The sequence below is a fragment of the Sprattus sprattus genome (genome assembly GCF_963457725.1).
Source record: "Sprattus sprattus genome assembly, chromosome: 7".
NCBI lineage: Eukaryota > Metazoa > Chordata > Actinopteri > Clupeiformes > Clupeidae > Sprattus > Sprattus sprattus.
In genome coordinates this window covers 27,131,530-27,159,192 of record NC_137926.1, presented here as the reverse complement: position 1 = coordinate 27,159,192, position 27,663 = coordinate 27,131,530, and the positions used below count along the sequence as shown (strand labels likewise).

Genomic DNA, 27,663 nt, shown 5'->3' with positions numbered 1-27,663 from the left:
TTCAACAGCTCGCGCTTCAGCTATCCACTTCAAAAAGCTGCGAATTGCCCCATTACACCTCAGTGCGTCCTATCCTACATCTGTAGTATTTTAATGGGAGGAAGTGTCATCAAAGCTTCATCAGACCTCCCTGTGTTATTTTAGCTAATGAGATCACTTTCCTAACCATCTGTGGTCTGCATCTTCTACCTTTAACATTACGTCTAATAAAAACAAAATAAAGATTAGATTAAGGTATGGTAAACTACACTTTGCGTATTTCAGGGCCAACTCAACATGAACTTGCTAGAACAAGAGGGTTTTCTAAATGAATTACTGCGACATGTATGCTGTTACCCATGTACAGGTAATATGCGATGGTAGCAACATCATTAAACCTTCCTCTTTAACTTAAAATGGCCTTGAATTAAAAAATATTCCACATTCCTCACCAGCACTATTGACTCAAAGCAACTTGGCACTACTAGTGAATGGGTATGCAATTCTATTTAAAGTATTTCAATTGCATTTTCAGACACACTAATCATAGAAAAGCCTAATTTGAAGAGTGTCCATTTAGTGCATACACATTTCCTCCAGATATTTCATGCATGTACCAGTCTGCAGCTGATGCACTTTCCTTACCTTCACCATTGGTCTCATGTTGAGTTCATGCCGAGTAAAACTGAAGCTACATGTCAAATGCCTTGACTGTGGGCGCTGGTAGGTCTTGCAACACACCCAGAGCATTTGCAATTACAGTGCACTGGGCAGGAAAAGGTAAGACTAGGCTTTAGGTTCTATTCTCTAGTAAAGTCAGTTGGACAAATATAAGCAGTCATTTGGGCCCCAACTAAGGAGCCAAACTGAGTCAAGACTGATTCTGGGTGAGGTAGCTCAAGTTCAGCACACACAACAACTTGGTAAGAACATCAACATTTATTTAACATGATATAAATCAGATGAGATATGAACATTTGCATATTGACTCCAGTAAATGGTTTTCTATACACCCGCTCTGTCCACTTCGCTGTGTACATTATATACACAAGGATCCTCTTTTAATTACATTTTATACAAAAAATACTCTGCAATCCTGGATTAACAAACTTTACTTATTGCTTTTTTACATGTGCTAGTCCCTTCTCTAAGTCCAGGATTCCAAACCAACCAGGAAAATAAACTGAATCCCAGAAAACTCTTCTATTTAAATATCATTTAAAAAAAAGACATGACGTATATTTAAAGCCAGAACATTCATGTGTGTGTCGGCAACTGTGACATGAACTGAACGCGATCAGACATAAATAATTACGACCCAAGGAAAAAAATATTCTCTCCAACTGCAGCAATAAATTGGCACCTTATGGATTTGTAAATCATCTACTGGATATATCTATCATATATATCTTTACATATTAAAACAATGTGGGTTTTATGCACTTAAATACTGTAGAATGCAGTGCTGTGTAGTGTAAAAGATATGAGATTAAAATGAATAAAACAGCTAACTTTTTTTTGTTTTTTTTTGTTTAAATCACAAAATAATTTAACTGAACATAATAAAACGATTTAAAAACAAGTCTCAAAGTAGTCCTGCTTCTGCAAGCTATCCTTTGAGCTCATTGTAGTGAACATTGGCATTTAACTGTTTATTTTGGTGTGTATGTGTTTGCTGTATACGAGGCCCACACACTCACAGGTGAACTGCATGGCAAGTGCAGTGTGTGTGGAAGGCCCAATGCACTGGTGAAGAATAATAACATCTAGACCACTAGAAGAGAGGGATGGGGGGGGACGAGATGTCACAGTGCAGAAATGTTTGGAGTATTTAAAGTCTTGAGAGTAGCAGTCTGGCTGGTCGGGACACAATGTGCTGTTGGGTCACTCTCCAAGTCCCCATGTCTCATGTGTAGGTCTTCACTGAGGCCAGGGCTTGTGCTGGGGACAAACAAAAGGCAGTGAGGACAGCAGGCTGGGGCAACAGGCATCAATTCATTCCAAGAAACACACACACATTAGTTTTGGGGCAAAATATTAGACCTGACAATCTGAAGTTGCTTACTACTTTTATGATCTCTCAGGCATATAACGGACATGTCAACTGTCAACTATGAACGTAAACTGATAAAATGGATTCTACCCTAATGCAAGTCAATGGGTCACCTTGTGGTACACAGAGGACATGAATAACATCCTGTGTCGTTTGTGTGGGGGAGCTGCTGTGACAGAGTGGCTTTTAAAAGCCAGAGTGCCTCAGTTGAGAGTAACAGCTTGCATGCCTTCGCCCTGCATGAAGTGCACGCACCTGCTTGCCTGCCTGCCTGGCTGTGAGAGTAGGAACAGAGCATACCCTTACGGCTGCCACACCAGCTCCACACTCCAGCCCAACTATTTCAATGTGAGCATTCTCCCTCTGGACTTCCGACCATGAACAATGGTGTAGAATTTCAAACCATTTAGGTAGGCATGCATTGGCATGCAGCAACGAATGTTAGGATCTTTTCGACACAGGAGTGCTGACACACTGTGATGAGCTGTGATAGAGGAGTTGTCCTGGTATGCCCTGGCGCTGCACAGAGCCAGTACCGTTTCTTCCCTGCTCTGAATATAAACCCATTCATTTTTTCCAAAGCTCTTTTGGTTTCTCAGCCGGAAGGCATTTTCTTTTGCGAACTGAAGTATTTACGTGTTTACATGCATTTGTTTGCCCTGGAGATGTTTCTCTTCACGGAGCCATTGAAATAATTGAAATGCTAGCAATTATGCTGATAAATAGATTACAGGGAAGAATAGTGTTGAACTGTTAACTCCATGCACAAGGGACCCAAACAGCACATCAGAGCAGTCGTGCATGAACACAAAAGAAAGACACCCTTTATACTTGATTAACAATTTGAAAAGGGACACACACTTGGGAAGGAAACACACACACACACGCACACACACGCACACACACACACACACACACACACACACACACACACACACACGCGCGCACACACACACACACACTAGTATTAGAACAGACCCCAGGACAGGAATGAACAAAATGGCAGAGCAGAAGGTTGTGTTGTGATGGAGAAGTGTAGAGGGGAAATGAGGAGAGGAGAGGAGAGGAGAGGAGAGGCTTACTGTGGTAAGGGCACTACACACACATGAAGTGTGTTCCGTCAGTGAGCTGCAGGGGATTGTGTGATGCAGGGGGCACAGGGGACTGGGGGGAGGATGGGACACTTTTTGCTGCAAACGACACAAAGCAAGACACATACACAGACAGGCAGTCAGCAATGTCAATGTTTTCCTCCGACTGGAGTTGCAAACGTAACAAGGTGCTGAAGTAGGGTAAATGAGTGTGTTGCTGACTGACACAGACACAGCTAGAACAGGACCAGGATTAAGACAACACAGGGATGACAATCACGGCAAAACATTAACATTAACACATCCATCTCATTGGGCAAGACAACTCATTCCCGAAAACTTTGTGAGTATTCGTTCGGAAAAAAAAGAAAATGACTTGGCAGTTCAATGCACACCTAAGAAAAAGCAATGAATACTGATGTGCAACAGTGGCGTAGCGGGGGTTTTGGCCGACCTGTACGGTAGCCAAATTCCCCCCCCCCCCCTTCAAGGAGGATTTCCTACTGGTGCGAAGTTTTGTTATTGTTGTCAATATGCCTTTGAAGCTCCGCGATTTTTTTGTCCTAGCGTCATAAAAACTACATCCCCATAAACCTCAAATCTTCTTTACAGATATATACAGTTCGAAAAATAATACAAATAAGCACTTTTGGCTATTCATATGTTAAATGCATGGTAAAGAAGGCGGTGAGGACAAACGTAGCCACTTTGAGCTAGTTGCTATGGTCACCTAGTTATGCTAGCTAACTAGTTAAGTTATTAAGGATAACTAAGGATCTAACATTAAACAATTTAAATGGAAGAGTTCCATTTACATAAAATGATAGCTAGTTAAGCTGATGTTAAAGTCTCCTCGATTTAACTGATCAAATTATAAAGGGTAAAGGTAGAAACCCTCAGGGTGCCTGTGCCACTTTGTATGAACGAGTTCATATTCATGAGTTCATATTGACACATATTTACATGAGTTCAGCGCATGTATAACCTTACCTATTTGTGCGTAAAGAATGCTGATATGAAATATGAAAACAACCAGAAGAAAAATCTATGTATATAATGTTCTTCATAAACGTAAGATACCCTGCTTGATAATGTTGCAGAATGCAGTCCTGGAGTAAAATTGAACACAAAGACGTTCCACCACACGCGCAGGTCGCGGGAGATTTTTTTTTTTAAACAGTCGAACTAATACATTGCAAAGTGGACGCTAGGGAGACCGCGCCACTTCAAAACAACACTATATTCTAAATTTGGCCATTTGGGAAACGACAATTATCAAAAAATGACAAACTAAAAAATCAAAAGAAAGTAATCAAATTATAGTATTGGCCGCCCCCTTTTAATTGGCCGCCCTGTTCGGTCCGCACACCCCACACACCCCACGATACGCCACTGATGTCCAATGCAACATTCAGTTAGTTACATCTGTGTACACAGTAATGAGGCTCCACTGAACTCCATCAGAATAAAGATTTGTTTGTGTGTTGAGTGTGAGAGTCGAGAGAGAGAAGAAGATACAAAAGAGAGAAGGAGTAGGATGGTGTCCAAAAGACAGCGAGAGAGTACACTGAGGATTATTTGAGACTTTAATGAAGGTTGACCAAGCGCTAAAAGAAGAGGGGATTTGGAGGGATGAAGGAGCGGAAATGAAAACCTATGAAGTCTAATGAATTTCAGCTTGGTTAACGATGCCTTTATAGACATTCAAGGGGCCTTTAATAGGAGGGAAAAAATGGCTGCGACAATGGCGAGAATCCGTAACAAACGCTTTTTACCCTGAATTACAAGATGGGAATTTCAATATATATATATATATATATTTTTTTAAACCAGTTGTGTGGAACTGGCCTAAGATGAACTAATATGGAATATTTATTCTAAACAAACAAACCAAAAAAAAACCTGGTCATTAGCACAGAAACATATCATCATCCTTCCCCTCCATTCCCCACTGGTGTGTGCTGTGCTGTGCTCTCTTCTCTTACCGGCCACCAGTTTGGAGCGTTTGGAGGCCTCTGCTGCCAGCTCGTAGGAGATGTTAATGATCTTCTCCTGCGTCTGGGCCGTGGCCTCCTCCTCAGCCTCCTCCTCTGGGCTCAGAGCCACCCCTGGGAGCATGTTCTGCATGCTGACAACACAGACAACAGGCAATTAAGCGCACACACACACACACGCACACACACAGTCCGTACAAAAATACCTCCCCTTGCATTAACAACATAAGACATATTCTATTAAGTAGTAAAACAGGAAGACTATTAACACACTATGCGGACTCCAATGTATCCCACCTTGAGTGTGTGTGTTAGACAGAGTGTGTGTGTGTGGGTTCCATGTGTGACAGCAATGTGTCGTCACAAGACAATCAAATCTAACATTTCAGACACTCAGCAAATGCAGTGCTCGCAATTATATCGGTCAAGCTTTCAAAGTCGCCTTCAAGAAGCTCCACTTTCTCTTCTGACATTCAGACTGCCCATGTAAATGTCATGGTGACATGTCCTCCAGCGCTCGCTCTGGGCCCCAACACAGGAGTCACGTCCAACTTCGAATCTGCAGGCAAAGCCTCGCTGGGAGAGGAGAGAGCATTCTCCATCTCTCTCTCTCTCGCTCCTTCCATCCTTGTCTTTTCATCCTCCACCATTAGCATCCTCCACCCAAACACCATCTCTCGCTCCCTCACACTTGCGTTGTCACGGCTGTCCGCTTCATATAGGTTCTCTGCATGGCTCTGCTGCCTGCTCAGAGTCATCACCCCCAGCCTGAGTTAATGAGGCCTCTGCTGGAGTCAAGGCTGCTGGACCATCTGCCCCTGCCTGTTTGATGGTGATCAAGGCCTGGGGGTGGGAGCTTAACGGACAGGCCTGTCATTCAGCGCGGTCAGGGGCAAACCACCTTCTCTGTATGTAAGATCTATACATGATGTGACACTGTAATGGCCTGATAGGGAAGTGTGCTCACGGTGGCGTGATGTTTTTCTTATGCATCTGTGTGGACGCAGTGGTAGGGGAAGGGCTCACCTGTTTTTGGCGATGAGGGCCTTGATGCGGTCCACTTTTTTCCGCTTGTCGGCCTCCTCCTCAGGACTCAGGGCCTCCTCCGGCTCAGCCTCCATGTAGCGCTCTGGAATCACCACCTTCTCTGGCTTGGACAGCTACAGGAGGGAGGCACACCAGAAACAGAGAGAGGAAGATATGGAGTGAGTGAGAGATGGAGAGAGAGAGCAAGAGAGAGAGAGTGAGAGATGGAGAGAGAGAGATAGAAAGAGTGAGAGATGGAAAGAGAGAACAAGAGAGAGAGAGTGAGAGTGAGAGATGGAGAGAGAGAGAGAGTGAGTGAGTGAGAGATGTAAAGAGAGAGCAAGAGAGAGAAGGGTTCTTACCTCGCGGTCCATGTTGAAGTGCTCTGTGTCCACGGACTCTTTTAGTCGGGCGATCTCCTCGGCTGGACTCTCGTGCTCCTGCACCACCTCCTGATCCCTCAGCGAAGCCTCCAGCTCCTGCAGGTCAAAGCAGAAGCCCTCATTCCTCCGACGACTCTGGGCGGACGGTGTTTGCTGAGAGAGAGAGAGTGAGAAAAACAGTCACTTGTTGTAGATCCAGGGTGATTTTGTGTTGTAGATCCAGGGTGATTTTGTGTTCAGTGGTTCACATCTAAGAGGGAGCTGCAAATACATAATGCCATAGCTTAAGAAAATGTTAAACCAACAAACAGATTCACTCGTGTTTAGAAATGGTGAGAGCAGACACAGAAGCTTCATACAACACACGGTTGTAATGTTCACTTTAGGGTCTCAAAAGATTCTCTGATCTGTTGGTGTACCTGCATGGCCCGGAAGGGGTTTTCTTTGGAGAAGGAGGGGCTGCGTGAGGGCGAGTTCTCCTGGCTGCCTGAGCCTCCTCCCAGCACGGCCAGACTCTTCTTCTTGTCCCGCAGCGCCCCCTGCTGGTGCCGCCGGATACGCTCCATCTGCTCCTCCACGCTCATGCGTGGCCGCGCGGCCGTCTCTGTCGCACATAGCTGCTCCACCGCGCTGCGTGGACGCTCCTGCATACACACCACACACACAATAATTGAACTCCTGAGAGTAAACAATCATTATCTAGGGCCATTTCACTGGATGGTTCCTAGGTTCAGTGTAGGGGAGAGCTACAGCCCTGAGGAGACAGCTTTTGCAGCCCATCAGTAAGGAGGCAAAAAGATGGTACTCCCTATGGCTGTAAGGGCATACAAATCCCCAAAGACATGGAAAACTTGAAGGTGTACATACAGCATTCTGAGTAAAAAATGATAAATAAAAAAGACTGAAATGGAGGCATGCTGAGTGCATGGCGATCCCAGGGTGCTTGTGCTTCAGACCGCCTAATGACACGTTATGGAGTTCCAAAGTGAAGGGCAGTTCCCTTTCTTAAAAAAAGAAAAAAGAAATGAAAAAAGTAATTGCTTTGGAGAGGATGAGTCACCCAGCAGACGTATGTGGAGTGGTTATTTCTGCCTCCCACACGTCAACAGACTGAAACACACAAGTTCCACTCCAGAAATACACGCTGCCACCACAGAAGGGTGTGCAGAGCGCCGTGCCGCCACATCCACCCAGGCACCACGATAAACAGCAGCAGAGAGGGTGACTCAAAGCACTCGCACTCTCTCCATGTGCCACCAGTCGCGCCACAATTAGCTACCACGGCTAGTTTAACAAGCCCATATCCAGGCCACCGTATTGACATGCGACTGTTACATAGGAATACAATGAAAGCAGCCAACCCCAGATGTTTGTTTGCGCTGTTAAATTCTCAACTGTTGTGAGGTTGCCCTTGACACCCGTGCATCTTTCGCCCTTGCTGATGTGGCACACTCTACTGTATTAAAATCTATTTTTAAAACAGCCGAACTCAATGATGCCAGGATTAATGTTTGGATAAACTTCCACTAAAACCTCACTCCGATTCTAACTGGTGAAGAGGCTGAGGTTTGAGGAGCTGTTGGAAACTCTTACCGCTCTGGGGTCGGGCTTCTTGTTCTTCCTCAGGGTCACGTATGAAGCGATAGAGGAGGACTCAGGCATGGGTGATTTGGTTCTGGGAGGCACTATTCCAACAGGGTAGGACATGCCTGCAATGCACATCAAACCAGATGAGCAAATAAAGAGGGACCCAACTGACAGCTCTGTACTAAAAAAAGAAACACAGCTTTTATCCCTAGTAGTGTCAGTGCTTCTCCAATTAGCCTTCAGCACTGAAAAAAGACTAACTAAACTCATGAGTAGTTCTGGAGTAGTTGAGTTCTATAGCTGCTAAAAACATACAGCAACCTATGCAGAAATCTGAGATGTTGGCAGGAAGTGAGTTTGGACTGCATGGTACCTCTGGCACCGGAGGCGTCTCTCTCTGTAGCGTGCTCGGAGCGGTCCTCTCCGTTACTCTCGTCCACCTCAGCCACAGTGGTCAGCTCTGGCTCACTCTTATACAGCCGGTAGTCTGGGCCCTGCAGAATGGGCATGGCAGTCCAGATTACACTCAACTCACACTTCCATATACAGATGCAAGATTATGAAAGCAAAAAACACACAGAGATGCACACACAAACAAAATGAAACCGACACGAACACGTGGCAACGAATGGGAAAATAATTGTGGATTTGCATTTCATTCCAAAACACCCTTAGTTACCAAGTATTTCAAAATATTACGTCAAATGTTCATATGAACTTTCTTTAAAATGTCCAATTCCTTATAATGCATCATATCCCAACAAAGGTGTTTTGGTCCAAGTCATCCATCTCAAATGAAGCACTGACAGCAAACAATGCCAGGTTCAGGAGACTGAGATAAATGTTGAATGAGTAGATTCAAAATAATACAATAAGCATGCCATGAACTCTAGAAACTAAAACCATGGTGATGCATGAACACAATGACCATGACAAGTCAATGGAAAGTTGACCTTGGGAGGTAGGAGGCAAAAAAAAAAAAAAAAAATCAAACTTATAAACAAAGAAGCAAATAAACAAAAACAAATCCGGTGTTGAAACAGAACTGAGGAGCTGGCAGTGAGGAATGGCGTTTGAGATGAAGGAGGGGGTTGCTGTGGCAACGGCCGCTTACGGTGTGCGTTCCGTTCCTCTGGGCCGCCTTGCGGTCCTCGGGCCGATGTGGCGTGGTGCGGACGCCAGCCGGCGAAGGCAGGGGGGGCACGACTGGGGGTCGCTCGCTGGGGTTGTAGGACGTTGGCAAGGGGGGCCGCGGGGGCACCGAGTCATCCTGGGGGCCACACGCATGTGTGTGATGGAGGGGGGAGTAGGCAGAGGGAGGCGACTGTGGTGACTATTTCTGCCTACAGAGGTTTCTACAGACCAGTATTGGGAAATGCTTCAAGCCCTATCCCAACAAATACTGTACTTGCTTAAGCATACATACTCAATTCATCGGCCCAAACTTCAACTTCAAATATTTCCACCTCCTTTTGTATGCTCCTGTTCTTGATGTTCCAATTTCAGCTCAATCATTAGAAGACGCCCCAGAGACATAGAGCCTGTAGAAAAACTGGGCCCTTCCTTGCAATGCACATGCAAGTGACTACATGAACAGGAAATTGTTTTGGGATTTTCAAAACAGACTTTGGAGAAAACACGACTTCCAGACTGGCCAAGAGTGACAAACTGCCATCAGGATTGGACTGTCTGAAAAAGGTTGTTTGGTTTGATGAGTTCTGCCCTGAACCATGATGGCCATTCAGGTTGTGCCATAAACAACACACCACAATGCAGGCTCATTACTAAACAGGCTGTAAGGAGTAGTGACCTGGTGTACAGGCATTCAGTCACCTGTTCATGGGTTCATGAATGCTTGGTTTAAAACCACAAGATGCCTTGATTACAGAGCATTCCTTAACACCACAACAGAGGGAGTCATCAAGTCATGAAGCTTCACAGAAACAGGCACTCCCCAACATGAAGACGCTCTGACGCTCTTGATATCAATCCCATCACACATCTTCAGGATGGACAAAGCATCTCTGGGAAGCTGTTCTACGTGCAACACCCTGCATGGTCAGCTTTATCTACAGGATGCTTGTTGCTTGACTTTCACAATGTGTGGCAGCTATTATTGGGGCCCAAAAGACATCAGTGTTGTCATTAAAAGGGGAGGGTCGACTCTATTTTTCTGATCACTGATTATAGGTGTATAGCTAGTATGTGTCAGATGACATCCATTTTCCAAATATTGCACGTCCCAGAGACACTCGTTGATTGCTACCACACCAGCTAAGGGCATTGGTTATAATAAATAACAATGACAACAACAAACAACACAGCATGGCGTAGCATCACGGGCATCATGTGACCTACCTCGCTCTTCTGACGGTTGGAGATCGGCGTGGAGGTGAAGTAGCCTGAAAATGGAAAACAAACAGCCACACTGTAATTAGACTGGGGCAGAGGGCGAAATCAGGCACACACTGGGCCTTTCTGCACAAATAGCAACACCTCCATCTGGACGCACTGCATGTACATCAGTCTTGTAGTGCAGAGCGCGGCAGGGCTACATTAGGTTGCGGCGTCACGGCACACAAACAAACCGCGTGTGTAGGGGTGTCTAATGGAAAATGATTTCAATATGTGGAGACCATTTTTCAGAGGCTGCTAAATAGGCTGAAAATAGTGCATCCCAGCCATCTGAACACAATATGTGGGAGAAGGATAGAAAGAGAGGGGGGAAAGGGAGGAGATGTGTGTGTGCGCTTGTGACAGAAGTTTGATATGAACACCAATACCTTGACTAAAGCTAAGAACAGCCTCACCCCAAAATAAGAGACACAACATGGAATCGTAAAGATCCCAGTAATTACAGCTTTGTGGTTAGTGGGCCCAACTAACTACACTCTTAATTGAAAGCCTGGAAACCAAGCTTTTAAATGTGTTATTCATAGTTTACTCACAGTAAGTCTGACTTATACGCGACAATAATATATATATATATATATATATATTGTTAACTAGGTCATGATTAGTTATCATCTCACCTGAACATCAATACTTTATACATGTTATGAAATGTCATCTAGCTACTTGATAGAGATATTGATAATCACCTAGCAAAGCTTCATTAAATGCTAGTTAGGAGTGCCTGCAGACTGAATACTCAGAATATCTTCCTAATCATGGACAGATGTTGCCGTCCCACCAAACAAATTGTTTGTGCGGCCTGCAGCAACAGCAGCATGTTCATTGAATTGACAAGTCTCAGTTGGGAAGAACAGGGACCAGGCATGGCAGGAGAAGAAATTAAGAGCTGGGCACTCCATTTAGAGACAGATTTCCACTGAAGTCTTTTACAAGAACATATTGAGTACAGAAACAGTTGTCCTCCATTTCTCTTAGTGATTACATCACCCTGTTATGGTGACTAATGGGGAGACACACAGTCTTGATTTTTCAACACTTAGTGTGTGTGTGTGTGTGTGTGTGTGTGTGTGTGTGTGTGTGTGTGTGTGTGTGTGTGTGTAGGTGTGTGTGTGTGTAGGTGTGTGAGTGTGTTTCAAATGACCTTGCAGGGCTGCTCGTCTCACCTGAACCGTCTGTGTTCCTCTGGGGCTTGTTCTTGCTCAGAGCCTCCATCACGTCCTGAATCCTCCACAGCTCCTTCTGAATGTGAACATGCTGCTGGCTGGGGGGTTCAGTCTAAACCCACCCACACACCCCATACAGAATAGCCGTTACTTTCAGGCAGAGACATTGTGTATGCACAGTAATTGTTAATTTGTTATAAAACCGTTAGTCTTCATGCCTCTAAAAGTATAGTGCGACATGCCAGACATGTATAAGCAGTGTTGTCGTTCATATCTAACATGGACAACTACAAGCCATGTGCCTCCTTTCTGCCAACTGATCTGTGTACAGATCCATTGTACAAAATGGCCTCTATTTGTGTGGGAGTGTTTCATTTTCACTTAGCTACAGGGTACGTCTATAGGTGGCACCTCTCCTACACCCCATTGCATTTATGTAAATATGTAGGTTTGTTTTCTTCCAGTATTGTGATTGATAGGCGCTGCACAAAGGAAATGTACTACATTATGAAAATAATAGTGATGATTAATATGCCTGCATTTTTTATTTAAAAAAAAAAAATGTAATTATGCACAGTCACCAACATACCCCATTCATTCTATCTCCCCTGAAGGCAGAGAGAGAGATACAATTACCATTCTCCTGGTAACTGTGGGTGTTTTCTAATAAAAGGTAAGTCAGAGAACACAGCTGCCTCTCTCACTCTCTCACACTCACTAATGGGCCAAACAGGCCTGTGCAGTGGCCAAAAGCCTGTGGCTAAATGGACAAAATGAGAGGCCAGAGAGGGCGACATGAAAGAGAAAGATAGAGGAAGAGGAAGAGGAATTAAATGAAAGGGAGTGGGAGAGAGAGAGAGAGGGAAAAGGGGCAAAAAAAAAAGCAGGCCATTTGCTCTCATTAAAGCCCAGGGTTCCCTATGCACTCTGCTGCGCTAATCAATCACCTTCATGGCCATTTCCCCTCTGGAGCTAAACGAGGGCTGATGCTTCAATAACTTCAACCCAGCAGAGGGAGAGAGTGTGTGAAAGTGAGCGTGTGAGAGTGATGGTGAGGGAGAGAGGGGGTGAGAGATGGGGGGGTGGGGGTAAAGGGAAGAGAGAGAGAGGAGGTTGGAACGACTTGTTTGATGTAGATCCTGGGTGAGTTTGTATTTTGGGCGTGTTTGCGTTATTGGTATTTTGGTATCATGGCAGAGGGCCATACTTTGCTAGCTATTCACTGAAGAAATACAACCATCTCACCCATGCAGGTCATCTGAGCCACAGGTCTTACAGGGGTGTTCTGGGTTATAGAGGAGGGCTGGTACCTGAGGGCTTCCCAGTGCCTCCAGCTGTTCCAGGAGGTTGCTCTTGGCTATAGCGACGTCTGCCTCCAGCATGTCGTACTCTCTCCACGACCGCTCCAGTTCCTGTGAGAGCACCCAAATCACCTCAGATTAGAAACAGATATTATTTTCCCCATCCCCTTGCCCAAGCCTCAGAAAATGTACTATCAAAGATTCAGTCTGCACAGCATATAATTGAATCTATGTGAGAGTATACATACATTTTAATTCTGTGAACATTGACAGTGTGTGTGTGTGTGTGTGTGTGTGTGTGAGAGAGAGAGTGTGTGTGTGCTGGGACTCACGGTGTTGACGCGGGACAGCTCCCGGCAGGTGCTGAGCAGGCCACTCTGGAGCAGGTCCCTCTGCTGGATGACGCTCTGCATGGCCGCCGGATTCTCTGCGTTCATCTCAATCTCCTGGCTAGCCGACAGCAGCGCCGTCTCTAGGGTGTGCTAAACACACACGTGCACGCACGCACACACACACACACACACACACACACACACACACACACACACACACAATCACACACAGACACAGACACAGACAGACACAGATGGTGACTACCACGTGCTTCCTGCTCACACGGCTGTCACGGAACAAACCACGACACAAGTGTCCCTACGGTTCTGGCAGCAGGACAGGGACTGGTGGAGCGGGGCACACTGCTACGGTCGCCGCTTCCCCACCTCAGGGTCGGACATCAAACATATTTCAATGCCACAGCTGCCGGGACTGTTTGCACATGACCTGATTACGCCTCCCGCAACCAGATGTTCCAAAAGTCTCCACGTATAAGATTGGTATTTGCACACGGATGCAAAGCCTAAACAGACAGGGCTGATCTCAGAACAGAGGTGGTGAGAGGGCTCTCTGCATAATTCAATTACATTTTATTTATAAAGCGCAAGAGCAATACAAATCGTCTCAAGGCGCTTTACAAAGTCCAGGGCCTGAACCCCCCAAGAGCAAGCACAATGGCGAACAGGGGCAAGGAAAAACTCCCTGTTTATCAGAAAGAAACCTTAAACCGAACCACGGCACATAAGAGGGGGCCTATCTGCCCCCTGGAGGCCGGTAATGACTACCCCCATAGGCTGGTCTCAGAACAGTGGAAGGGAGAGTGCTCTTTTCGTAAAGGCATCTCTACCACTGGAAGGACGAAGCTTTAATACTAACATTAAAGTTTCCAAATGCTGATGGGTTGATACTAGTAATAGGAGTGACGGTGGAGGCAGAGATGTTTACCTTCTCTCTGTGGAGCTGCTGCAGCTTGTCGTCTTGGGTGCGAACCAATTTGTCCTGTTCACACAGCCTGCTCAACTTAGTCTGCAAACACCAAACATCACCAAAGTTGTGAGGAGGTCTGTGCAATGTAATGATGCAATCATACTATACTGAGCAGTTAAAACCCCTCAGAAAAAAAACCACACAAACCAAGATGTGACCGAAGGAGTGGGGGTAAATGAGAAAAGTGTGCAAACAATGGTGGGAAAGGATATAAGGGAAAAGTGTGTGGTGCGTGTTTCAAAGAGAGAGAGTGTGTGTGTGTGTGTGTGTGTGTGTGTGTGTGTGTGTGTGTGTGTGACAGATGAGAAAAATTGCTTTATGAGGTGTAATACTCACATCAATGTCATGCTCCTCTGGTCTGTACATATAGACATGTTCTCTATAGTCATCTGGGCTCATCTGCTGGAAGAGAGACAAAAGGGTAAGAGATAGGAAAGAAAAAACATTATCTTGTTCCAGTCACAAGCGCGTGCTCTCAGAGACACACACACACACACACAGAAAGAAACACACACACACACACACACACACTGCAGATTGTATATCTAATGCAGTTTCTCTGGCAGACTCCAGATCCAAGGTGGGCTCAAGCCAACCAATGTCCTGTAGCTACCTGACCTATTCCACCTGCATGCGATGACTCAGATTCTCTCATCAAACATTAGCATTTTAACTCTGCAGAGGTATTGCACAGATCTGTCCACAGTAGAATATGGGAGCAAAACAAAAGCTTACTGCGTACTAATACTAACACAACTAATTAACCCTCCTGAACATCAACACTCACTTACTATCATGACTAAACACCAACAGACCAAAACATAATCAGTGGCTGACTAAAGCAGATTTCGTAGACGATAACAGTGGCATTTACCCTCTAAAGGGAACACAGGCATGAGGGCATGCCAGATATGCCTTCTGAACAAAACGACAGAGAAACTGGGTCTCTCAGACATGCGAGGCTGCTGACGTTTCACTAAACCGCTTTCAGCGTTCAACCGTTTCAGCATTTCATTTTCCCAAGTTCCCCTCGGCGGCACGGTCAGAGTGGTTCACGACCGGCTGTTTGGCACATCAGAAAATCTGCTTACAGGCCCATCTGCAGGGTGGCTTAAGGACAGCTGATGGCTGGTGGCTCATTTAAACATTTATTTCAGAGGGTACATCAGGACAAGGGAAAAAAAAAGAATAAACCTCAGCCATTATGGTGTTGGCAGCACAACAACAAAATGGCAAAGACGATCACCATCTCAGCCCTATCCCTTGTTCTAAGGCAAGCTTTCTAAATGAGTACGTATAGCCTAGGCCTGTGAATCACAATGAGGAGCATGGATTCTCTGAAATGGATAGCAGTGAGGGGGTGTGAGAAACAAGTCCCTTGTTGCGAAAAGCTTTTAGAGTATTCACCTGCACCACACACCACCCATAACCCCCCCCCCCCCCCCCCCCCCCCCCACCAAACCCCATTCAGTAATTTACGTGGCGGCCTGGTCGAGTTCTGTGGCGCTTCCTTCGCTGCCAGACGTCTCCAAACCCATTAGCATCAGCCCCTTTCGGCGGCCATTAACGAAGCACTTATCCTTCAGTACCATTAGATCCAGGAGAGGCGACGCGTGTGTGCCCAAACGACAAAGCGGCTCAGCGTGTGTGCGGCCGCCATTAGAAACTGCACTTGAATTAGGGTTTTGTAAACATGTTGGTTTCGAAACATCACCAACTTCAGAATCACACAGACAGACACGCAAAAGTAATTTGCAATCATGTATATGTGTACACACACACACACACACACACACACACACACACACACACACACACACACACACACACACACACACACACACACAGACAGACACACACGCACTTACAGAGAGTGCTCATATATACTGGGCTAATGGACACTGACGTTGCGCGCAGTCTCCACCACAGCAAGGATGCAGTGTGTCGCAAGAGAGCCATTCCACACTGAGCATGCAGATGCTCTGTGGGTGCAAGAGCGTTGTGTGAACGGAAGTGAGCGAGAGAGAGAGATAGAGAGAGAGCAAAGGGACACACACTTCCTGTGGATGGAGATGCAGCCGTCGCCGTGCCAATGGAGAAGAGGGGATAAAGGAGAAGGTGGAGGAGGAGTGGAGCGAACAGCAGCACTTTTACACCCGGCACTCATGGTTACAAAAGTGGCAGGAAGTAATGTCACAAACAAACAAACAAACACAAACAAACAAACAGCTGCTGGGTACTTCTGCTGGTCCCATGAATGCTTTGAGGGCCACTGACTCCCAAGTGATTGTCTCAGAAACACCGCACACTAACCTTCAGCAGAGAGCAGGGTCATCCACAGCCCTCTAAAATGATTATGCAAGCCACAGCAAAGTACTTTGAACCAGGTTAAAAACAAACTCATCTGACCATCCACATCTCCTCTGATCAATTTTAAGGGGACAGAGTTTCAAAAACAGCAGATAAAAACATCCTTTGATCATTAACAATGTATGCACTGCACCCAGAACACATGGTTTAAATAAAATATATCCCTTTGTGGCCACACTTCTAGCACCACAAATAAACGGCGGGAAAGTTCTTCTAGTTGCCAAGTAGCTCGCTTTTTAAGAGTGGTTCTTCTGAGACAAGGCGGTCTTTTCATCTCTTGCGGTTCCTGGCAGTCCGGCGACCATGAAACATTTATGCTCCGCTTTAATTCACGTCCACTGGCTGGGCTACAACAATGAACGCCAGAAAAACAAAAAGGCGGAGAGAAACTATGAAGGAGTGCAAGTAGAGGGGAGAGATGGCCCTGAGCAAAAAGAAGTGCAAGTGTTTTGGCCTTCTGAGCTTGGAGGGGAGATCACAGGCAGTCCAATACAGTAGCATCAGAGGGCTAGGGCACCCCCATCGCAGCAGCTTCTTTAACTCACCACTGACTGACCAATGACAGACGTCCTACAGCGTTATGCCTCTTAACCTTCTCATACCTCATACATACAATTAAGTAGCACCTGAACTACTAACTAAAATGAAGAACAAAAATTCTTGGACCTTGGTTAGGGCAGGGATCTGAATCCAGAATTGGCTCTCGCTTGGCTGCTGCGTTCTCTCTGACATAGCTTCACCATGAGCATCAGAGAACAGGGATCAACAGAGCTACCAGCGCACACTCCATCAGCAAGTTCCATCAGCCCTCCCTCACTGTTGAGCTCAGACGGTGCACTACATCACACTACACCACACCACAGCAACCATGCTCACATCTGCACAGCAGGTCCCAACAGGAAAAACAAATAATTAAAGCAAAATGGATGAGATGTACACACAAGGCCAAGGTCTAAGGAAGGGGGAGATGAGGACTGGACGTCTGGGGAGCGTCTGCCAAAATGAGGGCGTGGTGAGGTTGGGGTTGGGGTTGGGGTGGGGGTGGGGGGTAGAGACAGAAGCAATGCCATCGGCTGGCCGAGACCTTACTTGCTGGTAGAGTTGCGGCCTCGGGGCCGAGTTCTCAATCATTGTGTGAATGGTGAGGATTAAGGGATCATTTTCCTTCATCTAGTTCCACGTGAGAAAGTGGGGGGGAAGGGAGCAACATAGTGAGTCAGTTTTCACTGTACAGCCGGAGTTCAGAGACAGCAGTGTCAGTGACATGAGATTGCTCTTTAGATGAACTCAAAAATATGAACTCGCAAGTTGCTTGATCTGTAAGGCCAGCTATTAAAAATCAAGACAAGAAGCTAAAGGTTTGATTTAGCAGGCTGGAATTGCTGTTTCATGATTTATTTAAAATACTTCAAAGGACACAGTCAATGAAGAGCTGAAGATCTTTGCAATCTGATGATCTTTGCCTCTCACTGCAGGACTGTTGGCACTGTGTGACCTTTTCACAGCAAGGCAACTGAATAATTAGCTGCATGGCAAAGACAGTCAGCGGCCCCTTACAGAAATAGACAAGAATGCAGAGTCTGTGATTGGACTTGACAATCCTGTCAATGCTTTTACGGTTTTAAAGAGATTCTGATCATAGGCACAGTAATAAAGCCAAAGGCAGGGTGGTAGAGGTAGAGGTAGAGGAGGGAGCAAATATTAAAAAGGTTGAGAGTACTGCTGAACCTGTAAAAGAATCACACATCAGAAAGCTTTGAAAGATTCAGAGGAGGACTCTTTGGCCCCATCAAAAACCTGCCCATGTCTTAGATCGCATAACTCATTCCTTTTAAGTTCTCTGGATTGTAATTAGTCTACAGCTGCAACTCTCAGTCACAATATGTTCGCTTTAAAACCTCTTCCATACAGCTCAATAATGAGGGACTGTGCATTGCTGTCATGCTTCTTATTTCAGATAAGCGGGCAGATTTTTGCACTGTCATGCTTTTTCTTTCACAGATTAGTGGGCAGATTTTTGCACGGTCATGCTTCTTCTTTAACAGATATGCTGTCAGATTTTTTTTAAAGAGGCACATTGTTCCATTAGACTTTCTTTGGTAGTGGGAACCATAAACACATGAGAGCAAAGTTAAATGTTAGTTGTCCTCTTGGTAGGCACACAAAGAAATCGCACAATCATGCATGGCACAGGCCTGCAAAGGATTCTGGGAACTCCCACCTGCTCGTCCAGATACATGAGGTTCCTTTGGAGGTGGTGTGACAAAATGTCGTTCTGGCATCAGCAGCAGAAGAAAAGAAGAGATGAGAGGAAGAGTGAGGAGGAAAAACACAGACTAAGAGATCAGGCTAGATGAATAGACACAAGCACAAAACCACAGAAATACCATACAGTGGCAGAGAGGAAAACACGTACAGGTAGACAGGCAACAACTAAAAGACACAGAGGTGGACACAGGTGTGAGACCCAGTAGAATGTAAATGTGTGGCTGACAAGCCTGAATAAATAGCAAAGATGCAACAAAGAACCATGAGTCAGTATGTAGTTACTGCCACCTGTGAGACAAGACCAGTGGTTATGCTTGAGTTAGTTACATATTAACATGAACATTGTGCTGCTGTCAGTCTGGTAGATTCCCAAAATACAAAAATGGTGAACAGTAAATCCACAAGATGTGACATGAAGATAAAGGCACTGTGCAGGCTTAGCGTTAGCATCACAAACGCCTGGCACAATCGGAACAAATATACACCCAAAACATCTTGGCAACACACATGGAAGACACAAATCTGATGAAAACCAATTCAAGTGAAAAGTCAACCTACACAAACATGCTAAAATATCTCCAGTGAATATAACCGAAAGAAAACAATGACATGAGATATGAGCATGTCAAAATGAGACCTGCGTTGCCATTAGTTGCTTCATGCTGTTGATACCGTTAACCCTTGAACACTTTTTTGCGTCTCAGCCTGAGTGTCCTACATTCCCACAGACAAATCACGTATAGTCTACAGACTTAAGAGAGTGCTTAGAGGAAGAAATCCTGAAATGACATTCATTAGGACTGGGGCCATGGAGTTAAGCCTGGCCCCCACCCCTCGCACACATTGCCTTCATGGCTATCCCGCTCGGATTTCCCTCTAAACATCTGGTGAGATTTCTTGACCCCAATGTAAGCTGCTTCACATCTCGGCTCTTACTGCTGCCTGTTATTGTCAGCAAATCTCACTCAGTATGAAGACCAAATGAGTGCCTGCTCCTGGATTTTGACGGCGAACTACTTTGACCCACAGACCAAGTCAATCGTGGCTTTGTGACTGAGACTATCTACCCAAGGGTTAACGAAATCAGCAGTGCAATGAAACCAGATAAATCTGGTTCACAATGATGTTTTCCCCACTTGCAACTGCAGTCGCAACGTGCAAGAACCAGTCAAGAACAAACCAAGCAGAGCCAGCCAATGAAACAAAACGGAGCCACAAAGGCCAGCTTGGTTATCTTGGTGCAAAAAATGTGACAAGTATCAACCCCAAGCATCAAGCTCTCTGTTATAAAGCAACTTATAACAAAAAATGAAAAAACGTGGAATTAAATTAAAAACAAGTAAGTAAACAAATACGAGCATCTTTGTCCTAGGGGGGACAGTGCAGTGGGGGTGAGCACCCCCTACAGGCAGGCTGACCTTTGGGTTGCCGGTGTCGAGGTTTAGCTCCATGAGTTGCGCTAGCGTGTGCTCCCGGATGTTGGTGAGCTCGGCCTGCTGCCGTCGCAGTTTGATCAGCAGCAGGGTCAGCTCCTCCGGCTGCGGCCACACAGGGGCAGGGACTCGGGGTTAGAGCAGGACGCGGCACGGCACGTCAGGTCACGTCACCACACAACATGACAATCAACCAAACCCCTGTGCCCCAAACACCACTGCATCACACGACCACATCCACCCTTCACACAACAGCATGGTGTATCTACGTACAGTGATAGATTTGGATCATAGAGTCGATCTTGGTGAGAAAACTTCAAATGTGCTGAAAAATCTACGGGACACATGTAATATTCTTCCCTGAAGGTGCAGTCGGAATGGCTCAGTGAATGGCAACATTGTAGGTGAACAGATTCTGCAGACCAACTGGCAGCATGCAACCAGTATTACCTCACAGTTCCTCTACAACACCTAATAATGGATCAAATCAACAGCTGCATAAACTGCAAAAGTGGATAAACATTAACTCTCTACATTGAAAATGAAGATGTTCAGATTCTGGTATCTGTCTCTAAATGTTTGTGAGCTGTAAGGTGATGAAGCCAATTTGTAAACCAAATTCTATTTTGAGCTGCTACTCTTGTCTTGTAAAAGGCGTTTTAACTGTACGCTAAACGTATACATGAAACAACTAGAAGTGCCGACCTCAGCCAAGGCCAAACGACCTATCTCGCAACATTAGCGAATATGATAGTATATTATTGAATCCGCCCTGTAATTCAGTTCTGCTCCAATATTTTATGGGTTCTTCCCTGGCCCGTACTACACCTGGCCACTAACTTTCATGAATATCAAGCCACCACACCGAAAACATAATATTTTGTCTAACCACTTCTATCAACAGTTCAAACGTATTCAAAAGTAGGGAATCTCAGATGACCAGCTGGCAGCCACACCAACTTTTACCCCAAGTGTAGCAAATTTCCTTCTTCAAAAAGCCTACTGCAGTTATAGTAAACACTGCTAAGGTCTCTGTGACTTGCACGCCATCATTCCGGCAGTTTTCCATTGTCATCAGCTCAGCAGGATCAGGGGGGAGGGAGATCACGGTCAGTCCTCCCTCTCTGCCTCTCCATATCACAGTGTTCAAAGTCTCAGTCTTGTCTCCTTAAAGGGGCAACAACTAGCCTAACTTTAAATGATAAGCCTGAGTTCAGGAGAATGTGTTTTTATTTTACAGGTGGCAATTTTAGGAGTATTTGGGAGCTTGCACATGGAGTGCAGATTGAGGGTCGATCCCAGCAAAGAGCAGTAAATAATCTCAATCTAAAAATGGCTGACACAAGCAAATACACATGCTGGTAACATTCATGACCAAAATTAATGACACTGATCTAACTATGGGACGCACTTTAATTAATTTTAACTGTGCCTATGAGCCATTAAGTAAAAGAAACGGAGTGTGCCTTTGGACATACAGAGCAGCTTTGGGTAACTGTGAATAGTGCAAGAGAGCTTATGGAGTAAACACATTTTAATTCCTTCCACATGGGACAGGCCCCGGACCACAACTGTGCAAGCCCTCCCTCAATCTGCCACTGAAGACACCCTACTGCTACGGCTCCATGGATAACAGACAAGTCAACTGAGGTAGGGGGGAGAGAGAGAGAGAGAGAGAGAGAGAGAGAGGAAGAGAAAGAAACAGAAAGAAAGTAGGAGAGAGAAAGGAAACATGGTTAGTGTGAGAGAGACAGATAGATAGACAGACAGAGTGAGAGAGCTTGAGGGAAGGACAGGCAGGGGGTTTGTCTTGGAAAGAGCCCCATTAAACCCAAATGGAAATCTGTGCCCAACCCAAGCATGAAATTACAGGGTGGTATATCAAACATTTGCTGCAGTGAGGCCAGAGGCAGACGAGGATAAACTGAGGGGCAGAGAGGGGGGGAGGAAGGAAGGGCGTCAGAAAAAGAAAGAGAGAGAGAGAGAGAGAAGGGAAGAGAAGAAAAGGAGGGAAGGAGGTAGCTCACCGTTTTCCCTTGTAGTGTCTGAGGAGTAATGGTCTGGATTGGGATTCCTGTTGGCATGGATCTACGATCAGGTGGATAACCATACTGCAGAGAGAGAGGGGGAGAGAGAGAGAAAATAAAGAGAGAGAGAGACAAAAAAGAAAGAAGTTGAGAAAATAAGAATATGTCAGATATTCAGAAATGCTTATTTAGCACATAGCATTTCAGCTGTCCTGAAACACAGCATTCAGGGTGAATGGAAAATAGTTGCATTGTGGCCCCACCACACGAAACATTAGATTAAACCAGTTTAAATCTCTGTGGTTCTAGCTATTATTAAAAAACTGACTGCAAACTCATCATTTATAAACTGCTGTCATCTTATCTGCAAATTCATCCGTGCATTTAGCAAACGTGACTCTTCCAGAAAGACATCTGATCGGTGTTTATAAACCACAGTTTTTATACAACATCCAGATTCCGAAAGCCACAATCTTAAACATGGCCGTGTCTCTCAAGAATGGCAGGGGAGGGTGGCTGGCTGGAGCCCCTACCTGGGTAGGCTGCCCGCGGTGACGGCGGTCGATGCTGAGGTCCCCGCGGGAATAAACGGGCGAAGAGAGCTCCGAGCGCGAGCTGCCGCCGTGGTAGCCGTGCATCGGCGAGTAGCCAGCCTGGTAGAGCGAGCCATGGGAGGGCGAGGGCGGGATGTAGGGCCCGGTGTGCTCGGACAGGTTGATCATGGTCTTAGGACTGGGCATGGCGCCGTAAGGCTGGTGCGGCCGCTGGTGTGGCGGCCGGGTGTAGGCCTGCCGCTGTTGCCACTCATGCAGCTGCCACATGGTGTCGTCACGCATGGAGCGGCGCTTCTCCATGCCTCCGGGGGCAGAGTGAGGCATGGGGCCCAGCACGCGGTCGTAGAGCGAGGGCGAGATGCTGCACACGCTGTCGGGCCGCGCCAGGCTGTTGCGCGGGAGCGTGCGGTAGCCGTCAGCGTAGAGGGGCATCCCCACCGGCGGCCGATGGCTGGGCATGTTCCTGGGCAGCGTCTGGTAGGAGGAGATGCTGAGAAGCCAAGCAGGTTGAAAAAGAAGAAGACAAGAAAGAAACAGTGCTTAAGAGAAACAACGTGTCTTCGCCTTAGCAAAGTGATGATTATTCATACACAGACACCTTTATGTATTATTTATTTGAACTGGAACAAGGTGACATGAAGGACTGTCAGTCATTGAATTACAATGAGCGCCGCTGCTGCTGCTCCCCTGAATAATAACTCCTCAGAATAATTTGGGAAGGAGTGATTCAGTGATGTGAGCAGTCACTGGAATAATCACCTCCGGGTGTTTACTTCCTTTTAGTCTCGCTTGCCACACGCTTTTGCACCGAAGCTTACTGAACGGTACATTTTGCCTCTGCCATCGTCTCCATTACTCACCCTGGCAGCCGGCTAATTATTCAAAACAAGGGTGCCAAATCGGCCAGAGCGGGTTGTAGGTGAGGGTCAGCATTTGAAATCTGATTTAGACTCCTGAATAAGATCTAGAAATCATCGGAGGAATGATTGGTAGTATGCTGTGGCAAAGCATAACGATGTAGGACATAATGCTGAGGGTTGTAGGACAAACAAAGACGAATCAGATTTGAACAAGGAGGGAAAATAGGCTGGAAGAGAATGAGCACAGTGCATACTGCAAAGGAAAGTTTAAAACGAATGCCATGAATCTAACGCTATGTGAAAACTCCCTATGCAGAACATTTCACTTCATTACTTCAAGAGACAGGAAAAAAAAATATTTTGTAGGAACAACTGCAACAAAACAAATCTTCCTTAAAAAAATGCTGCACCAAGGTCTACCAGAAACACAAGGTGATACTCTCAAGAGTTGAGTTTCTAAAGACAAATATAAAATAAAAATGCTCTCTACACCACATTTTGCAAAGCACATTGAGAGACAGAACGAATGAACTGAATATAAAACAGCTTATGTCTGTCTCTCAACAGCCAGTCAGTTCAATCTGCAGAATGAGAAAGAATTTACTGAGCACTGTCTTCACTTATTATGTCTGCACCTCAAGCATGCATGAAAGCCTTTCTGGACTATCACATGCTGTCTGATGTCTTGAATAGAATATGGGATAAACTAAAGGGAAATGAAAGCAGAACTTTTCTCACATCCTTTTTCCAAAACAAACAAACAAAAAAATCCTCTGTTATGGTCATGTGATGGGCCGATAAACGTTACCCATCTTTCCCACTAACCACCCAGGCTTTTTACTATGTGGTTCTGTCGGCCGAAACGTAAATATAAAAAAGGTTGTTTATTAATTTTACGTAGCTAGTTAGCGTGCTACTTTAGACCAAAACACCTTACTGCTGCTTTAAAGCAACAGTATGACAGTTGCATAAACTACCTAAAGCCCTTTAACATGTAAGAGCACAAAAACTGAGGGCTGCGTGGTTCACACAGTCCTGCCTTGCCTCACCTCCTAGTGTCGTCGTCCTGGCCGCGCCCTCTTTGCGAGCGGACCCACTGTTCCAGCTGCTGCATGGAGTTGGTCCTCTGCAGGGCCCTCTGAGGCTCGGGCACCGGCGTCTCAGCGCCCACCCTCTGGGTGGGCCCGTTGCCCAATTCTTCTCCAGGGCTTCCCCGTTCTAACACACCAGTGCCGTTGAGCTGGGCCGGACTGTAATGGAGGGCCTGGTTGGGTCCCCCGTTGGCCGGCTGCTGGTACTGCATGCGTGCGCCGGTGATCTTGGTAAGTGGTCGATCCCGGTCGCCGCCATCCGTCTGGAAGCCGTAGCGCTCAGCGTCGCGGTGTCGCTGGTCCTCTTCCAGCGGAGGACGCTCTCGCTCAAGGCTCCCGCTGTCACTCACTTGGTCTGTGCACTGTGGCTGGGAAGGGGGCTGCTCAGGCTGCTGGGGTTGGGGCTGTTGCTGGGGCTGCTGCTGCTGGGCCTGCTGCTGGGATTGGGGCTGGGGTTGCTGTGGGGGGTGGTGGTTGGGTCCGTTGTTCAGCACGTCCTGTGGGCCGCACTGCTCCACTTTCAGCCGGTCCAGTCTGAAAGACGTGTGGGGAGGGGGTGATGAAGGAAAGGAGTGGGGGTGGGGATCAAAGAAAGAAGGAACTGATCAATTACTGAAAGAAAGACATCAAGCCACTCGTGGGAAAGAGAGGGGCCGTGAAACCTTGGCAGCCACTAGGATTTAAGCTCAATAAAACACGCTGGACGCCATCCCTCAGACAGCAGCTTTTCTTAAAGACACTTCTCACAGGGGCCATGTCTCAGCTGCTTTTTCATTTAGGTAACCACTAGAAGGGCGCTGGGGGGAGGGGTTTGCTTGAGCTGCCGTCCCCCAACCGTCTTCTTGTGCTGCTGGAGACAACAGGACGGCGAGACACTGCAACCTGATCCCCTGGAGGGGAGACCCAGTGGCCCTCCACCTGTCACTATTTACCATAAGCACAGGACAGGAGGCTCTGCAAATAAAGCCCACTCTCTCATCAACACTTTCTGCTCTCCTCCTGCCTCTGCTCTTTAACAGACCCACACACTCTGTCTCTTTTTCCCTTTCCTTTTCTCCAAGCCTCACCCTTTCTCTCTTTTTACCCAGCAATCATTAACAGTGGCTCTGTCACCAGCCGTATTCTTTACACAGCCCATACATTTGATGCATCGTGCTTCCTATTACTGTTTCTAAACAGACTGAAACAGTGGCCTTTAAAAGGCACAGGCTTTGAGACTGACCTGGGGTGTGTGGCGGACACACCCCCCCCCAGTCCTTCCGCATGTCTCTGGGCTGTTTCATGTGCAGGGCTGAGGGTAATGGATTTCCCATGTGTCTCAGTGGGCAGTAAAAGACACACTGGGGCCTTGTGAAACCTCAGACCCGCATGAGCTCATGGGCGCTCGCTGAGCTGCGCTCGCACCGCCGGGCAATTACAAGCGTTTCCAGCAGGGAGCCAGACTATCAGTCCTCTCTAAGCTTCCAGTGACAATTATCCCTTCGGATTTCATGACAGTGGAGCGAGATGAGAAAGGGAATGAGACCGAGGAATGGAGAGACAGGGGGAGAGAGAAACAGACAGACTGAGAGACAGAGGGAAAGGAAGTGAGATAGAGAGAGAAAAAGAAAGAGAGAGGAAAGGAAGGGGGGAAAGTGAAGAACGAGAGACTGAGACCGAAGGAAAACAGAGAGACTGAGATTGAAAGAAAATCCATGGACAGAAATTGTGAGAGAAAGAGAGAGACACAGTATGACACGGCGGTTGCCAGGTGACCATCGTTCCGCTCCAGTCTCCTTTTTCACAGATGACATATCTGCATACTCTGGCATCCTTCCCCGTTACCTGGCAATCCTGCACTCGCTCCACTCAGCACCCCCCTCCACCAGCGCAGTCCCACTATGCATTATTTACACCTTTTAAAGGCTAGCACAACACCGCCGCTTATGTAACTGTGAAGTGTAAGCGTTTCTCAGGCACCCCCGAGAGTGAAATATGCTGAAGTCAATGAGCTTGCATTAAAACAGCTCTTGGCATCGTCAATTGCACAGGCGAGCCAACAGTACAGGGCCCGCTCAAACGAGAGAGAAGGGAGCTAAATTAAATGCTTTGGCTCGAAGGCGCGTTTCACTACGGCGTGAAGAGTTGGGCGAAGGGGGGGTGTTGACTTAATGCTGATCTCTCGAATCAAGGTTAAAATAAGAGTAGAGTCATGGAGTCTGGTATATCCGGACTCCCATTTTCTCTGAAGTGAGTGAGTAAGCCTTCCATAAGAATGAGCTGGAAGCTGATTAGGTGTCATGGACCTTTCATTACAACTCAAGTCTGATGCAATACCCACAGAATACTCCTGACAGACCATCGACACGGCTCAACACTTCAAATGCACAGATGCACTTGATAGGTAACTGGTGACTAGCTTGGCTGACTGAGGACTTATACTAAGACGTTTTGTCAGCCTTACACAGACACTCCAATTCCAACACAAACACACAAACACACAAGCACACACACACACACACACACACACCTCTTGATTAGGTTGGCGTGCACCAGTGTCGCGTCGTTCATCACCTTCATCCAGGACTCCATGTCTTTGGCCGTGTCGGTGCAGAAGTAGTAGGTGCGCATATTTGGGTGTGCAGCCTGGTTTGGTGAAAGGAGAGTGTCAAAGCAAAGGCAACCTGCAGAAAAAGAAAGAAAGAAGAAGCCAAAAAAGGGGGGAAATAGAGAGAATGAGAGAAAGAAAAACAGAGGGAGTGAGAGAAA

At 46.4% G+C, this 27,663-nt stretch overlaps 1 protein-coding gene across 10 annotated transcripts in view; it reads right to left on the bottom strand.

Moving 5' to 3' along the window:
* Positions 1–899: 899 nt before the first annotated feature.
* Positions 900–27,663, bottom strand: part of LOC308368325 (pleckstrin homology domain-containing family A member 5-like) — a 112,639-nt gene continuing 85,875 nt past the window's right edge. For 3 of the 10 annotated variants that reach the window (XM_080842482.1, XM_080842481.1, XM_080842485.1), the window contains 20 exons: positions 27,425–27,540; positions 24,874–25,449; positions 22,944–23,454; positions 22,411–22,494; positions 20,369–20,488; positions 18,904–18,957; positions 14,649–14,714; positions 14,271–14,351; positions 13,325–13,474; positions 13,002–13,103; positions 11,692–11,803; positions 10,472–10,515; positions 8,487–8,607; positions 8,120–8,235; positions 6,946–7,170; positions 6,506–6,679; positions 6,144–6,277; positions 5,109–5,251; positions 3,115–3,222; positions 900–1,920 (listed from right to left, as the gene is read on the bottom strand). In XM_080842482.1, the coding sequence (XP_080698608.1) occupies positions 3,128–3,222; positions 5,109–5,251; positions 6,144–6,277; positions 6,506–6,679; positions 6,946–7,170; positions 8,120–8,235; positions 8,487–8,607; positions 10,472–10,515; positions 11,692–11,803; positions 13,002–13,103; positions 13,325–13,474; positions 14,271–14,351; positions 14,649–14,714; positions 18,904–18,957; positions 20,369–20,488; positions 22,411–22,494; positions 22,944–23,454; positions 24,874–25,449; positions 27,425–27,540 (3,024 nt within the window). In that variant the 3' untranslated portion in view covers positions 900–1,920; positions 3,115–3,127. Of the gene's footprint in view, positions 1,921–3,114; positions 3,223–5,108; positions 5,252–6,143; positions 6,278–6,505; positions 6,680–6,945; positions 7,171–8,119; positions 8,236–8,486; positions 8,608–10,471; positions 10,516–11,691; positions 11,804–13,001; positions 13,104–13,324; positions 13,475–14,270; positions 14,352–14,648; positions 14,715–17,771; positions 17,853–18,903; positions 18,958–20,368; positions 20,489–22,410; positions 22,495–22,943; positions 23,455–24,873; positions 25,450–27,424; positions 27,579–27,663 lie in introns of those variants that run through there. The other 7 variants (XM_080842484.1, XM_080842483.1, XM_080842478.1 and 4 more) reach the window with 6 other exon arrangements.